The sequence below is a fragment of the Artemia franciscana genome, chromosome 15 (genome assembly GCF_032884065.1).
Source record: "Artemia franciscana chromosome 15, ASM3288406v1, whole genome shotgun sequence".
In the NCBI taxonomy this organism is placed as follows: Eukaryota; Metazoa; Arthropoda; class Branchiopoda; order Anostraca; family Artemiidae; genus Artemia; species Artemia franciscana.
This window is the reverse complement of record NC_088877.1, coordinates 15,710,911-15,726,067: the sequence shown is the minus strand read 5'-3', so window position 1 is coordinate 15,726,067 and position 15,157 is coordinate 15,710,911. Positions and strand designations below refer to the sequence as shown.

The 15,157-nt window shown below is 35.5% G+C and overlaps 1 protein-coding gene across 2 annotated transcripts in view; it reads left to right on the top strand.

Annotated features, from left to right (window-relative positions):
- The window catches only part of LOC136036093 (tyrosine-protein kinase Shark-like), a 105,846-nt gene extending 97,600 nt beyond the window's left edge, over nt 1-8,246 (top strand). Inside the window, exons 15-16 of one of the 2 annotated variants that reach the window (XR_010619634.1) lie at nt 4,705-4,826; nt 7,830-7,967. Coding sequence is in view for 1 of the 2 variants with exons in the window: in XM_065718087.1 (XP_065574159.1) it covers nt 7,830-8,033 (204 nt within the window). In the remaining variant the exon portion in view is untranslated. Of the gene's footprint in view, nt 1-4,704; nt 4,827-7,829 lie in introns of both variants that reach the window. The other variant, XM_065718087.1, reaches the window with a different exon arrangement.
- Nucleotides 8,247-15,157: the final 6,911 nt, after the last annotated feature.

Sequence of the window (15,157 nt, the reverse complement as noted above, 5' to 3'; positions counted from 1 at the left end):
AGTTTTTCAAAGAAAAGTAAAGAACTCCATTAAACCGAAAATGAGCAAAAATAAAATCAAATTATCTACCAAGCGTAAAACTACCACAAATTAGCATCGATAAATAAATGAAACCCAAAATGAACAGAAATTACAATAGATAAGTGATTCAAATCAAAACGAGCAGAAATTAACATGAGTAGGGCTCAAAACCCCCTGTGCCTTCCCAAGGCCAGAACATAAACTTGCATTTTACTGAAAAAAATTTAGATATTTTCACTTTTATGACTTTAATAAACCAAATATTACTAACATTTTAAGGAATAAATATCAGCACATTCTAAGGAATAAATATTTGTATTTTTTTTCCAATTAAGTGCAAATAGTGTTCTGGCCTTGGGAAGGCATAGGGGTTTTGAGCCCTACTCATGCTAATTTCTGCTCGTTTTGAGTTTGACTCGGTTATTTATCGTAATTTCTGTTAGTTTTGGGTTTCATTTATTTATTGATGCTGATTTGTCGTAGTTTTACGCTCGGTAGAATATTTGATTATATTTTTGCTCATTTTCGCGTTATTGGAGTTCTTTACCTTTTTTTGAAAAACTTAATATGCGGAAAAACTTTTTGTAATTGATCTTAATAAATACGCTATGCGGCCGTGCCCAGTATTTTTTCCAAGTTTATTTTCTTTTTTTCTGCCCAATTAATCCATTTCAGAGAATTGAGCGCTTTTTGTTATTGTGTTTCTACGAGCTATCAGAAATTGTCAGACAGCAAATTTAGTTGGCAATTTAACATTGGAAGTAAGACTATAAATCCTACTTTAATCGATAGCATACTCAGAAGCCTCTCTTGAACCTACAAGTAGTCAATATGAGTACATAGGTTGAGAGAATCCCAATGGAAGTTTTATCAATGAGAAAAATACACCCTCAAAACAAATTATGACATAGCCTATTTGATAGATTCATAGGTGGGGGTGGGTATATATTTTAAAGTTTACCAAACAAAGAAAAATTGTATAAAAATTGAAAACAAACTAGACCTACGTTGCCTGAGCAACGTGAAGTGTTTTGGCAACCTTTGTCCGGCTTCGCCGAATGAAGTGTTGTGAGAGCAACACTTTGGTTTTGTTTCTTTGCTATCGGTTAAACGCTGAAGTTGTCAGCCTATCGAAGCTTTTAAAACGTTATGTTCAAAGAAGAACGCGATCAGTAATCACATCATCAAAGGCTATTCCTCAGCGTTGAAAAAACTACAATAACAAAAGAATATCGAAAGAAGGGACTAAATTGACTTTGCAGTCAGTTGAACTTTATCCTTTTCGATCGTAGACATTGTGACGGATGAAAGCTTAGAACAGAATGTTATATAATCCAGTTGGTATTGTAAACCTATCTGTAACTTTTCAGGATCAAAATACCATAAATGACACTATTAATTATGAAGAAACTACTATGACATATTTTTTATCAGCTCATCACGAGCTATCGATAATACCGAAAAAAGGGATTAAATTGACTTTGCAGCCAGTTGAACGTTATCCTTATCAATCGTAGACATTATGAGGGATGAAAACTTGAAACAGTATCTTATATGATCTAGTTGGCATTATAAAGCTATCCGTAACTTTTCAGGATCAAAATACCATAGATGACACTCTATTAATTATTACGGAACTGCCTCGTTGTTTTACGCTATCGTTCGTACCCGTTGCGTAAACACTTAATTCTAGGTTACAGTGAGTATGGGTAGGCTACATCCAACTAGCAAAAGTTACATACCCCTCTTCACTAAAGATGATTGTAGCCTAACAAACGATTATTACTTACAAGACCCCTACATGTCTTACCACTGGAACCAACTCGGCCTTACCATCAAATACACTGGAAACAAATAATAGGTACATCAAATAGCAAAATTTGCAAACCCCTCACTGCCGAAGATGATTATGAGCTAACAGCCGACCTTTCTTTATAAGTCCCCTACATTTCTCACAATTGGTATCGGCCTATTTTTGGTTTCAGTGTGTACCCTACTACTGAAGTTGTCAACCTCTTGAAACTTTCTATTTCATGAAGGAATTTTTGTACATAAAAATGGATGACGCAGACTTTGATGAGCTTATCAAGAGCTATCGATTGCCGTCAAAAAAAAATATATATCTGTCTTAGTTCAAAAGTTGATTTTTTTTTGCCGTAGGCCAACTTTCTAACGTCACCACTTAGAAAGGAGTAAAGGATAAGCTCCAATTTCTTTAGTAATGACAAAACTTTTAAAGTTTAAGAGGTTCATCTGATAACATTTCTCTACCTCAATCCCAAATCCGAAAAAACAAATGATAAACCCAGCCGAAATCACGGCAGCAATTTCGGACCCGTGGGAAAATGCCGCTTTTTTTCTTCTGTAAATTTTTCTATTTATCACTCAAAGAAGATATATTGGCTGCTGGGCCGGGTAACTGCCGCATATATTTAACACCTATAGATTTTAGTCCATCTTCAATTTGAAAGTGGTGCCTGCCTGCTTGCCTGCTAGAACTCAGCTTTCCACTCGAAAGCAGAAACATGGTTTGATGAAACAAAAGCTTGGTTGCACAACTTCAGATACTCCTCTCTGACATAGGCTACATAACTCCACTTCACTTCGCACACCATAGGCCCTGGCTCGTGGACAAGCAAAAACCATCCTTTTTGGCCCCAGGCAAGAGTTCTGTGGAGCTTTCCAAAATGTAATGCCATATTCATCAATCCGGCCTGAGGTCCACACTTTCCGGAAAAACCGCACAGGTTAGACCCTTAACAGTTTCCAGGAATAAGCCGACATCGGCGACATAGAAAAAAAAAAAAAAAAAAAAAAACAGGACAAAGCCAAAGTGTTGCTTTCGCAACACAGGGAAGTGGAAACTACTACCAAAAATACAGGTCGGAGTGATTGAAGGGTGAAATGTAACATCTGCCCCCCCAGAAAATAAAATAGACCCTAGTATCCCAGGTGTACAGATGTTTGATCTCTAAGGGGGAAGGGGGTTTCGCAAACACGAAAAACAAGCATTCCTGTGCTGTGGTGAGGTCTAAAAGGTCCGAGTCCGCAGGGTCTGGCAGACAAATATAATGGAGTCCCACCCAGTGTTTTGGGCTATAGCAGGTATATTTTTACCGTGAGAATGGCTCTAAGTATGGAAGAAAGAAATAGATAGATAAAGACACTAAAGTAATGCGAAGTGAAACATACGCTGAGGAAAATCCTGCCATTAGACCAGAAAGATAGGTGCCTGTTTGATTCTTGTGGACGGAGAGAATATTTCAGTCTTAAAGATGTTTATAGGGCCTGATGAACAATTCAATGAATGAAAAAACGGGAGAGGGAACCGAATTTCCTAGAATTACTAGAAAAATGGTCAGAAAGTAAATAAAATAAAGTTTTAAGAAAAAATATTTTTATTGACCATCGTGAACATTTCAACTACTGAACAAAAATAGCATTCTTGAACAGAGAAATTCAACTACTGAGAGAAAGCAGAATGTCCCAGCATTAATATAGAAATGGTCAGAAATTAAATAAAAGAATAGTTTTAAGAAAAAGATTTTTATTGACCTTGGTGTGAACGATTTCTATTGTTCAAACTATCGAACAAAAATGGAGAGGGAGCTGAATTTCCCTGCATTATTAGAAAAACGGTCAGAAATTAAATAAAAGAAAATTTCTTTCAACTGAATGTAAGGAGCAAAATTAAAACTAAAAACGAACAGAAATTATTCCGTATATGAGAAAGGTTACCCCCTCAATGCCTCGCTCTTTACGCTAAAGTTCGGCTCTTGAACGATTCCTGAAACACAAGGGCTGTTTATTTTGAGTAAGAAGCTTTTTTAAAAGTACGAAACAACTTTAGTGTGAAGAGCGAGCCATTAAGGAGGGGGCATCCCTCCTCACATACAGAAAAATTTCAGTTCGTTTTAAGTTTTAATATTACTTCTTACTTTCAGTTGATGATATTTTTTTATTACATCAAAGGAGTTGGCTTTTTATTGTGATATCAAATATTTAAAATTAATTGATTGTAAACTTGCTCATCAAAAGTTATCAGCCTCAGAAAATTGTCGTTATTTTCGTAAAAGGTGCAAAACACTCCCAAGAAGGGAGTAATCTCGATTAAGATTATGTCAGAATATTCAGCATGCCAAAGAACCCCATTGAACCCTATCTAAAAGTTGAGAAACTTTTTTTTTAGAAGGATGTTGCAATGAGTTTTTTGTTACATTAAGAATGATCGAATTGAACCAGTGGTCCTATGATTTTGGAAAGAAGGCTCATTTAGATGAAAATTGGAAATTTTAGTGCAATTTTTAAATAACGAAAGAGATTTCGCTACAGAAATGGGACATTCTTTGCCATTGTATGGTGAAAAACCATAATTGTGCCCCAAAGTTGGCCAAAATACCATTGCGAAAAAATTATGATGTAGACAATCTATTTAAAATTAACTGAAAGCTATATATTGGGCCTTCCACTTTCAGAATCTATAATGTTGGGCCATGTTTCATTTGTGGCTTATTTGTTCCTGAAGATTCACGCAGTCCATAAAACTAAATGGTTAATAATTATTTTTAAGCTTCCTTTAACTTACTTGATTCATTCGAGACTTCATAAAAACATGTAAAGTTATGCATAATGTTGCGTATCAGATATTGTGCATAGGCTTCAGTGGATATTTTTCAGTCTTAGGAGAAGGCTGCCTGAAGTCTCTTAAAGTGTGTTTTGATGCCTAAATCTACTGAATTTCAGTGAGGCTTCAGATGAATATAGAAGGAGAAAAGGACTACCCCCTACTCTCCCTTCATTCTGAGGTATGTTTTGGTCCAAGCCTGTAATATGGGTGCTGAGGAATGAATAGTCCCTTTTATTGCCGAAGAGATCTAATTCATAGGTTATGTGCACAGAAAGGGGAGAAGTAAGGGGCCTTCCCCCTACTAAATATAGGCTAAAAAATACAAAACTAAGTAGTTTTGTAGTTTTACAACAAAACTAAAAATAGTTTTGTTGAGTGAACTTTTTTTGTGAATCGTGGATATGAAAACTCTGAAATCCATTTTTTATATTTCAGCACCCCTCCCCTCTTCCTCTTGAGAAATATACGATGGGATATATCTTTTCAGTGATAATTGTCATCTTCAAAGGGTAAAGATAGAAAATGAGATGGGGGGTAACGACCATTATATTCAAAATAATTTATGTTCGTTTTAGGTTTTAATGTCGCTCTTTATTTTTATGTGGAAATGCTTGTATATTTTATTTCGTTTTGTTTCTGCACAAAGTAACTAGTCTAGCATATTTATTTGTGCTAAATAGGTTTTATTGAATCCAGGGATTTTAACGCCGTTTTTAATTCTGCTCAAGATAAGATTCAATTTAAAATGGATTTTAAAGTGCAAGTAAATACCTCATTTGTTTAACCATCCGTAGAAATTTTCTAGAAGAATGACAGGGATAGCCCAAAAGATGTAGAATGTCATTTGGAGGTAAACCATTTCTCATAGGAAAGGATGCTATAATAGCTTGAAATGAGATCGGTGAAATTAGATTGGTATTACTGGAAGTATCCAATAAATGTCTAGAAAATAAAAAATGTGATTAGAGACAAGAAGGAAACACATTCTTCTCATACACGGTTTTGTTGGTTGGGTGAAAGGCTAAAAGCTTACAGGTGATTTTTATTTTATTTTTTTTTTTTTTTTTTTTTTTTTTTTTTTTTTTTTTTTTTTTTTTTTTTTTTTTAGGGATCAACTTTAGTTAGTGTTTGAAGTCTACTTGCTAAAGGTCAAATAATTACATTTTAAATTTTGCATTAACAAAAAAAACTTAGGATTTAAAGTGTTTCCAAGATACGAGCGCTGTTCAAGAAATATCTGGGAGTCTTGGAAAGTAAGAGGGACAGAAATATTTCCATCAAATTCATTTGAACTTTATCCCCTGAAACTGCTACTACTATTAACAACTGACCACGGCACCAAGCCGCCTGAGGCCAACACAGCAACGGACTCTCCTCATCCATCCCAATCTATTCAAAGCCTCCCTCTTTACACCTTCTGAGGAAGTTCCCATTTCCTTTAAATGTTTCTTTATGACATCCTTCGACACCAGATGAGGATAACCTGCTTTCCGTTTAGCCCTAGACGGTTGGCCGAAAAGGACTACCTTCGGCGATTTGTCATCCTTCATCTGAAGAATGTGACTTCGTCAACAGTTTAAAATACTTTTTGTACAGTTTTCCCGCCTGATACTTTAACAAAGATATTTTGGTGCTGAAATGGAAAAAGTGGTAACATCCGATTTTTTGTGTGTTGGTGCTATGTCACTAACTACGTACCCATTCTCTGGTAGCGAGGCACTTGAGTTTTTTCTAACTCAAATAAAAGAAAAAATAAATATCAGTCCATGGAATGGGTTAAAATGATACACCAAGAGACAAAGTAGAAGTTTGAATCTACTGGAGGGACTACTGGAGGAAACGGCAATACCGTGATTATTTATGTTAATGACGGATTTTTAACATCAAGAAGTGTTTAGTAATAAAGTAAGATAAACCCTAATTATAAACGTAAATTGTGTGGAAAATTAAAGTAAGAAAATTCTTACCCGTTTCAAAATATTCAAAATTAAGTTTTATACATTGTTCAAGTCATGTTCATTTCAACATGTCATCATTTGTCGCCAACCTACCATCATTAAATGGTGAAAGGTACCATGAGACATTACGAAGGCTGAGACGCGCTATTCAAAAGTTTCGGCGTCGGATCGGATTGTTTTGCTTTCTCACATTGCTGGAAGAGCAAAGACGCCATTAAACATCTGGATTGGAAATTACTAGATCATCCACAGTCAAGTCCTGACTTAGCACCGCCAGATTTTTATCTGTTTCCAATAACCTGAGGATTTTCTCGGTAAAAAGCTCTTGTAAAATGATAACATGTTGAAAGGAAATGCTACTTACTGGTTTGACGGTCAGGAGGCAATGTTCTTTGAAGATTGAATCCAAAAGCTGGTGTCAGAGCTTTAAAGATGTTTACATGTTAATAGTGACTTTGCTGAAAAGTGAAAAAAATTTCATAATTTTGCTTGTGGGATCCGCTTATGATTTCAAGAATACTCCGTTACAACCTACATTAAAAACTACCATCTTTTTTTTTCATTCAGTGTGATTTATGTTCATTTACAGTTTGACATCTTGTTTAATCCATCTCTTGCTCGTTATAATTCCTCTTCAATCAGAAAAAATGTCATGTCAAGTATTTATTTGGGATAGGAAAAGGGATATTACTGTTTGAGGGGGTTTCGTAATGAGCGGGGTGACAAAGAGGGACTGATTCCAACCCTTTTGCCTCTAGAGCAAGACAAAATGGTTGAAGTTTCAAAACTTCAAGATCCCATTAATGAGGTAGGCTGCTGTTATGATAAGTGTCTCAGTACGAACTGGGACCATCTTGATTTCTAGTTTCAAGGTTATAACTTTAACGCGTATAAAAACAAAGATATTCCTCACGCTTGGCATCTTTTTATTCCATTACCCAAGCTACTTTCTGAATAGTGTTCATATCAGGTTGAATTTGTTGATACCGTTCGGAGTTGTTGAGGTAAAAAGAAGTCAGATTAGAGTTTATTACCAGACGAAGGGCCAAAATGTCGTAGCCTTTAAGTCGACTTTATTAGTGGGATTTTCCGAAATATCATGTTTATGATTTGCGGAATTGATGTAATAGTAATAGAGTAATAAGTAATAGATAAATAGATAGATAGTAATAGAAATAATGTAAAACTTGTTTGTTGAGTTTTTATGTATGTGTTTGTTTCAGGTGATCGAAGAAATACAAAAAGGGAATCGACTGACTTGTCCAGCATCATGCAGTAAAATAAATTATGAAATGCTTTTACTATGTTGGGCTGTAGAACCGAAAAAAAGACCCAAGTTCAGTGAACTATTTCAATTTTTTTCCCGAGAAAGTGAATATTCCAACATAAATGACTTGATCAATAGTAACTTAATCTCTGGTAGTTGATGTGTATATACTATTGAGGTCTTATGTATTCACAAGGATTCTTGATTATTCTCTTATATTTATTTTTCTACGTCTCGCAGGAACTTTAGTGACATGAATCTGCCTCTCAAGTAAGTCTTCTTTGTACCTACTTATTGGTGCCTAATAGATGTGTTAAATTTTTGTTCTGTTGGTGCTGTTATGGTTCTTATTAAAATTTTACCTCAGGTTAAATTGATTTTAAATTAATAGTATCTTAGTATTTAGCTATTCTAGTGTTTAAGTAGTTTTTTTTATGTAGTTCTTTAGTTGTATTTATTTTTCTGCGCATTCCAACAGCTTGAGTGACATGAATCTGCGTCTCAAGTAACTCTTCCGTGTACCTTCTTCTTGGTCACAACAGCTTCTTTGGTCCAAACATCCCAACAGCTTGAGTGACATGAATCCACGTCTCAAGTAAGTCATCCGCTGCTATTATGATTTTTATTAAAATTTTGCCTTAGATTTAGCTGAATTAGGGTTAATAATGCCTTATTATTGGGTTACATTAGTATTTAATAGTTCTTTATGTAGCATTTTAGTTGTATTTATTGTTGCGCCCATCCTAACAACTTCAGTGACATGAATCTGCGTCTCAAGTAAGTCTTCCGTGTACCTATTTTTTGTCCCTAATAAATGTGTGTTGAGATTTTATTCTGTTGGTGCTCTTATGGCTTTTATTAAAATATTACCTTGGATTAATCTGATTTAGGGCCAACTGTATTTTAGTCAAAAGTCTCACGTGTAGTTATTTCCAACTCTTTGCTGTAGTAGGAGAGGAGATTTTGAGGTTTGGTTTGATTTTATAAAAGTTTATGGCCAAGACAACGGCTGAATAGCCCAACCTCGAGTACCAGATGAGCTTTAGAGTCAAGTTATTGCAGATAATGTAAATAATACTAGTGAACCCAACCTAAAACCAAAGAAAAGCGCAAATCCAAAACAAGCCTCCTCCCTGAAAAAAGATTACGGAAAAAATAAGCCTGTTCACAGTATTAGAGGCTTGGAGGACTTCAGTTTGCTTCAAGGATTTATTACAATGGCAACAAAGCTTTATATCCCCGAGGGTGATATAACGGTTCTGTATCAGTTCGATGGTTTCAGCTAAGAAGAGAAGACGGAATATTATTTAGTGCTAATTGTTATATACAGCCTGGATAATAAAGATTTTTCAAATGAACATCCACAGATTAATTTCATGTATTTTATGATATGTCGATTCTATAATGTATATTATTCAGCTCTAAGTGGTCGTCATGCTATGTGAGCATTTTTCTATGCTAAGCCGAAAGTTTTGTTACGTTACTTGATAAACTCTTGCACTTTAATAAGTCTTATCACATAAGGCTAACGTAAATTCTGATATTCGTAGTCTAAAATCATCACAATCATCATAAGCAAACTATTCAAAAATAAAAGATTCGGAATAGAAACGGGTATTTCTTCTCTGATCAAGTGTGAAGGGCTTTCTAGGAAAGCTTGCTAATTTGTTTTCCCAAATATATTTAATTGTTCATCCAGAAATTCCATTTTGTTGCTGCTATATTGATTTTCCATATTATAAGTTAAACTTATGTAACGTAAAATTCTAAATTGAGCTTAAGTCTACTTAGCATTGTCCATGTTATGGGCAAAATTTTCTCAGTAAATTACGCTAGTGCAAAAGGTTCTGGTTTATCAAACATTTCGTGGGAACGAACTGTAGTAAGGAGCGACCCGGCTCAATAGTAAACCAATAGATACATCAAAAGAATTGGATTTGTATGAGGATTTTAAATATATAAGTTTAATCAAATTTAGTTTTACCCATCAAAAGTTACGAGCCTGAGAAAATTTGCCTTAATTTGGAAAATAGAGGGAAAGATCCCCAAAAAGTCATAGAATCTTAACCAAACCACACCATCGCATTCAGCGTATCAGAGAACCCTACTGTAGAAGTTTCAAGCTCCTATCTACAAAAATGTGGAATTTCGTATTTTTTGCCTGAAGACCGAGATAGGGTGCGTGTTTATTTTTTTTTTCCAGGGGTGGTCGTATCGATCCAGTGGTGCTAGAATGTTGCGAAAGGGCTCATTCCAACGGAAATTAAAAGTTCTAGTGCACTTTTTCGGTTACCGAAAAATTGGAGGGTACCTAGGCCCCCTCCCACGGTCATTTTTATTACTTTTTTTACCCATTTTATTGTTAAAATCAAACATATTGTTTTAGTAATTCGATAAAAAGGCTAGATTCTTACTTCTCTTATTACTGTTAAAGCAGGCTTTTTTGACATAGATCACATACCCTATAGCCGAATCGCCTCAGGTTGATTTGCATGTGTAAATGGTTAAGTTTTTAAAAAAAAGTGTTCGTAAAAGGACTATTAACTCCATCTTTGAGGTTTTGGAGCCCTAACTACTCTTCTTCGTCCAAAATCAAATTAAAGATACTTTTTCCTTACATCTATTTGTAACTATGACAAAGCTTCCAATGCTTTTATTTCTTTGACTGACGTAAGAATACCAATAGTATCATGGGCATAAGAAATTGCCAATCAAATTTCCCACAAACAGTCGCTAATGAAAATGTGTATTTATTTCATTGTGCCAGTAGTGCTCGGAACAGGTGCAGTAACTCTCTTCTAATCAGATTAATACTACTTATGTAGCTTAAAACCTAAAATACTGTTTGAGGCACAACGAAATTCCCCCAAAACTTTCGTTCAACGTGTAGTCTAGGATCAAAACCATCAAAAACTTTCAGTAATATAGAGATTAAACTATGGCAAATCAGAGAAGGGGTGTCAAGAGGAAATCAAGAGAAAGCAGTGCGTGCTGAATAACTATGTGAAAGTTAATATTGTAGAACTAAAAACATTTTTAACGTCAGAGAAGGGGAATTTGATAGAAATTGGTGTGCCAAGGCTTGCACATCAAGAAATAGATGTATTGCTTACCACACATGAGCTATATTCAGGGACGACCTGCTTTTGCGCTTAGTCAAGATGGATTGCCAAAAATCATCATCTCTGGCTGTCTAAAATTCTTCATTTGCAAAATTTTGCCTAGCCTTCGTAATCTTTTGTTCACTGTAATCGTAGAGATTTGGTCCCAATCACACGTTTATTACAGCTTATTGGTTGACCCACGGTAAGTCGAACGACCATCTAAGACTGTCATTCGGCGATTTATGGCACCCACGTTTGAGAACTATGCTTAAATGGCCGTGGCTTCCAATATTTTGATATTACTTCACAGAATTATCCATTTTTCCTGATATTCTTCTAATTTTTTTATTGTGAAAAAAGCATACAATGCCTTGGCTATTCTAATCTCTACGTCTACCCTCTTTACTAATAATGCTTAACAAAAAAGTGAAGCTGTCAACTTGATCAATTTTGTACAGAATTTAGTCATTCAAGCAGGAAGGATAGGTTTCGTAGCCAGGGAGTAAGTTGTACAGGAGAAACTCGTTCTCTTCAGTTGTTACTTTGCTGCAAAATTCTTCCCTGTCCTTGGTTCAGTGCTGTAATCCGTCAGGCGAAAACTCCCATGCCAATGGTTACAAGCTGGATTAAATTGATTGTACTCGCAAGATTACTGCGCCACTCTGGTTTAGACAGCTGGCCAATATCACAACCTAAACACACCCTATAGATTTTCCTTGGCCCTTAGATGAAAGTTCATGGAATCGGTATTACTTTAAACCTAGCCTCTAGCTTATCCAGCGAACTTTCTCGTCTGTCATAGGCACCTCTTCAAAAAAATTAGCTACCAACCTATTTCAGTTTGGTCATATCATGCACAATTGATTTGAAGACACTATTTACGATCAAAAAGCCCGAATATGGCATTTCATTGAAGGTTGTTTCTGGATTCCGTCACACAACATGGGCTGAAAGAAGCATTGCATTGCTGCATTGCTAAAAACTAGTTAAAATCAAGTTTCAGCAAAGGGATGAGGAAGAACTCTCTGGTTTCTTTACGCTACAATCCTGTTCAGCCGTCAACACCAAATAGCCACGGTCATTTGGCAAGTTCGATTTAATCCAGCTTTTAAGGACTAGTGTAGGATTTTGATCTGATTTATCTTAGAACTCGAAGAGTACATGGTAGGATTTAGCAGCCGAGTGATTACAGATTAGATTTAGTTTATTCCTTAGCAGTTGCTACTCGTAAGGCTCTTTTCAATACCTTTTTTTTTGGGTGCAACTCTTGAAATATCAGATGTTTCTAAAAAATCCTTCTCCCTCTTCTTCTAAGCTTGAGTAGGTCTTACATTGGAAAGTTTCGTACCATTGTCCATCCCACATTGAAAGTACTAATAACCAGAAAAATAAACGTAAAAATGAATGTAAGAATAAATAAATGGTCCAGAAAAATAAATTATTTGCTCTAGTTACAAGATAGTTTCGGCTATTTAGGCTGAAATCAACACCTCCTACCCAAGTGCGATACTTTTCTCATGGATATTCCTAACCAGCATAAAGCACCCATCCAAAAATTATCTTCAAATCTTCTGCAGCTTGCAATTACACCTTCGTCTAAGATAAATCTGTCTGGATTCTTGAAAAATAGTATTTATTTTAGTATTCAGGTACAATTTTGTTTTAGTGATGACTCAACACCTCCTTTTAGTGGCTGGTGTTATCTCCTGTGATTGTTCAATCCTACAACATTTATTTTACTGATGATTTATCAAACCTACTCTTTTCTTATCCCTTAAGAAAAAAAAATTCTCCAGATAGATCTCCAGCAGCTATTCTAAGATTAGTTGGTCAATCAATTAGTTACTCGCTCACTTAGTCGATACTGAATAACAAAGTTACTTGTACAGAGTACATTAAATGCTAAGGATAGTTTTTTAAGTAAGTCGAATGCTACATAATCATTTCATGTTCATTTATTTACGGTCCTTTTCTGACATAATATAGACCAAGAGTGTTTGCTGCATAAATTAAAGAATCTCTTTTGGGTTTGATCACAAATAAAAAGACAAGAATTATCGTTTCATAAATACACGAGGTTCGGGAAAGTTCAGGAAAGTTTAAGAACACGAATCCCACACCGATCATATGGTCAACACCACGCAAAACCCTGAGAGTAATGAGGTTAGATCCGGCCGAAAGTTTTTTCATATTGTTAACAACTTCAGATGCATCTTTTAATTTTACTGGCTTCAAATAAGCTGACATCATATTCTTCAGAAAGGAACTGCTACTGATTCGATATTCACACTACCCAGAGTAATTTTACTCACACGATACTGATCTGGTTAATCACAGATTTGATTAGCCTCCATATTTTTTCCAGAATTACCTTCTGTTTGTTTAAACTTCAATGCATAACACTCAGCTTTAGACTTTTGTAATAAAATTGTTCAGTATCTTATATCTATATATATAAAAATAAGTTGTTTGTGTACTGATGTCATGTTTGTCCACTGTCGACTGACGTCATGTTTGTCAAATGACGTCATTATAAGGATTGAGCATTATGCCGTCATGAAGTTGTTTGTCGACTATTCAGCCGTCTGACGTCATGTTTGTCGACTGTATATGACGTCATTATAAGTATATAAGAAGGCTTTTCAAAGAAAAATTTTTAATATAGATCTTAAAATGACAGAAGAAACAGCTGAGGATGCTACTCAAAGAGTTAATGCCAAAAGGCTTGCGGCTAATAGAGAAAGTGAGAAAAAAAAGCGTGCCGAGGAATCACAACAACAGCGTGGAAACAGGCTTGCGTCTCAAAGAGAAATTACCAAAAGAACGCGTGCCGAGGAAGCTGCTCAAAGAGCTAATTCAAAGAGAAATTTTAGTATCAATCCTACAATGGCAGAAGAAACAGCCGAGGAAGCAGCTCAAAGAGTTAATGCCAAAAGGCTTGCGGCTAATAGAGAAAGTAAGAAAAGAAAGCGTGCCGAGGAATCACAACAACAGCGTGAAAACAGGCTTGCGTCTCAAAGAGAAATTACCAAAGGAAAGAGTGCCGAGGAATCACAAGAGCAACCTGAAAATTATCGCCTGGCATTCAGGTACAGCCCACTCGATGATTATGGCTTGAGTAGATGTGTTCAAATTGGGACTATGTCTAAAATTTGTCCTTATTGCAAGGCCTTGAATTTTAATGGTGAAACAATGGGAATTTGTTGCGCCTCAGGAAAAGTTAAACTTCCTCAACTGGCTGCACCACCAGAGCCGTTGAAGACTTTACTTACTGGAACTACGTCAAAATCTAAGCGTTTTGTTAAACATCAGAAAATATAAGTTATGTTTCCAAATGACGTCGTTTGGTGCCCAAATCGAAAATCAAGATCAATTTATGCCTAATTTCAAAGTAAAAGGGCAAATTTATCATAGAGCAGTGTCCCTTCTACCATTCTCAGGCAAGAATCATAAATTTTTACAACTGTACTTCATCAGTGATAGAAATTCTGAATTGAATGCACGTTGCGAAATTTCTCCCGACGTTGAAAGGACTATCGTTTCCCAATTTCCCAACATTTTTTCCGCGAAAATAATAATTTAGTGCGTCTGTTCAAAACAGCAATCGATTTGACGCCTACTGATACGCATAAAATTGTTATTTCCGGTGACAAAACGCCTACTGGCCAACATGTGCTTAGATACAATGCTCCAACTATCGACGAAGTGGCAATCGTTATGGTTGGTGATCAGTTTTTACCTCGAGATGTTATTCTGCATAAGCGAAACGCTCAGTTGGTAAGAATTGCTGAAACTAATCGAAACGAAAAACTAAAAAAAAACAAAAGAAAAACTTAAAAAAGAAAAAACGAAAAAAAGAAGAAAAAACTAAAAAAGAAAACAAATTAATAAAAAAAGAAATTAAAAAAAAGAAAAAGAAAAAAACTAAGAAAAGAAAAAACTAAAAAAGAAACTATTTCTATATAAATAAAAATGAGTTGTATGTATGCATGTTTGTTTGTTTGTGGGTGTGCATATGACGTCATTATAAGTATATAAGGCTTTGTATATGACGTCATTATAAGATGACGCTACAGACCGGGGCACTAATGACGACCGGGACACAGGGAATATAAATGACGACCGGGACACTCAAAGAGAAATTACAGACTGGGACACCGGGACACAAATGACGACCGGG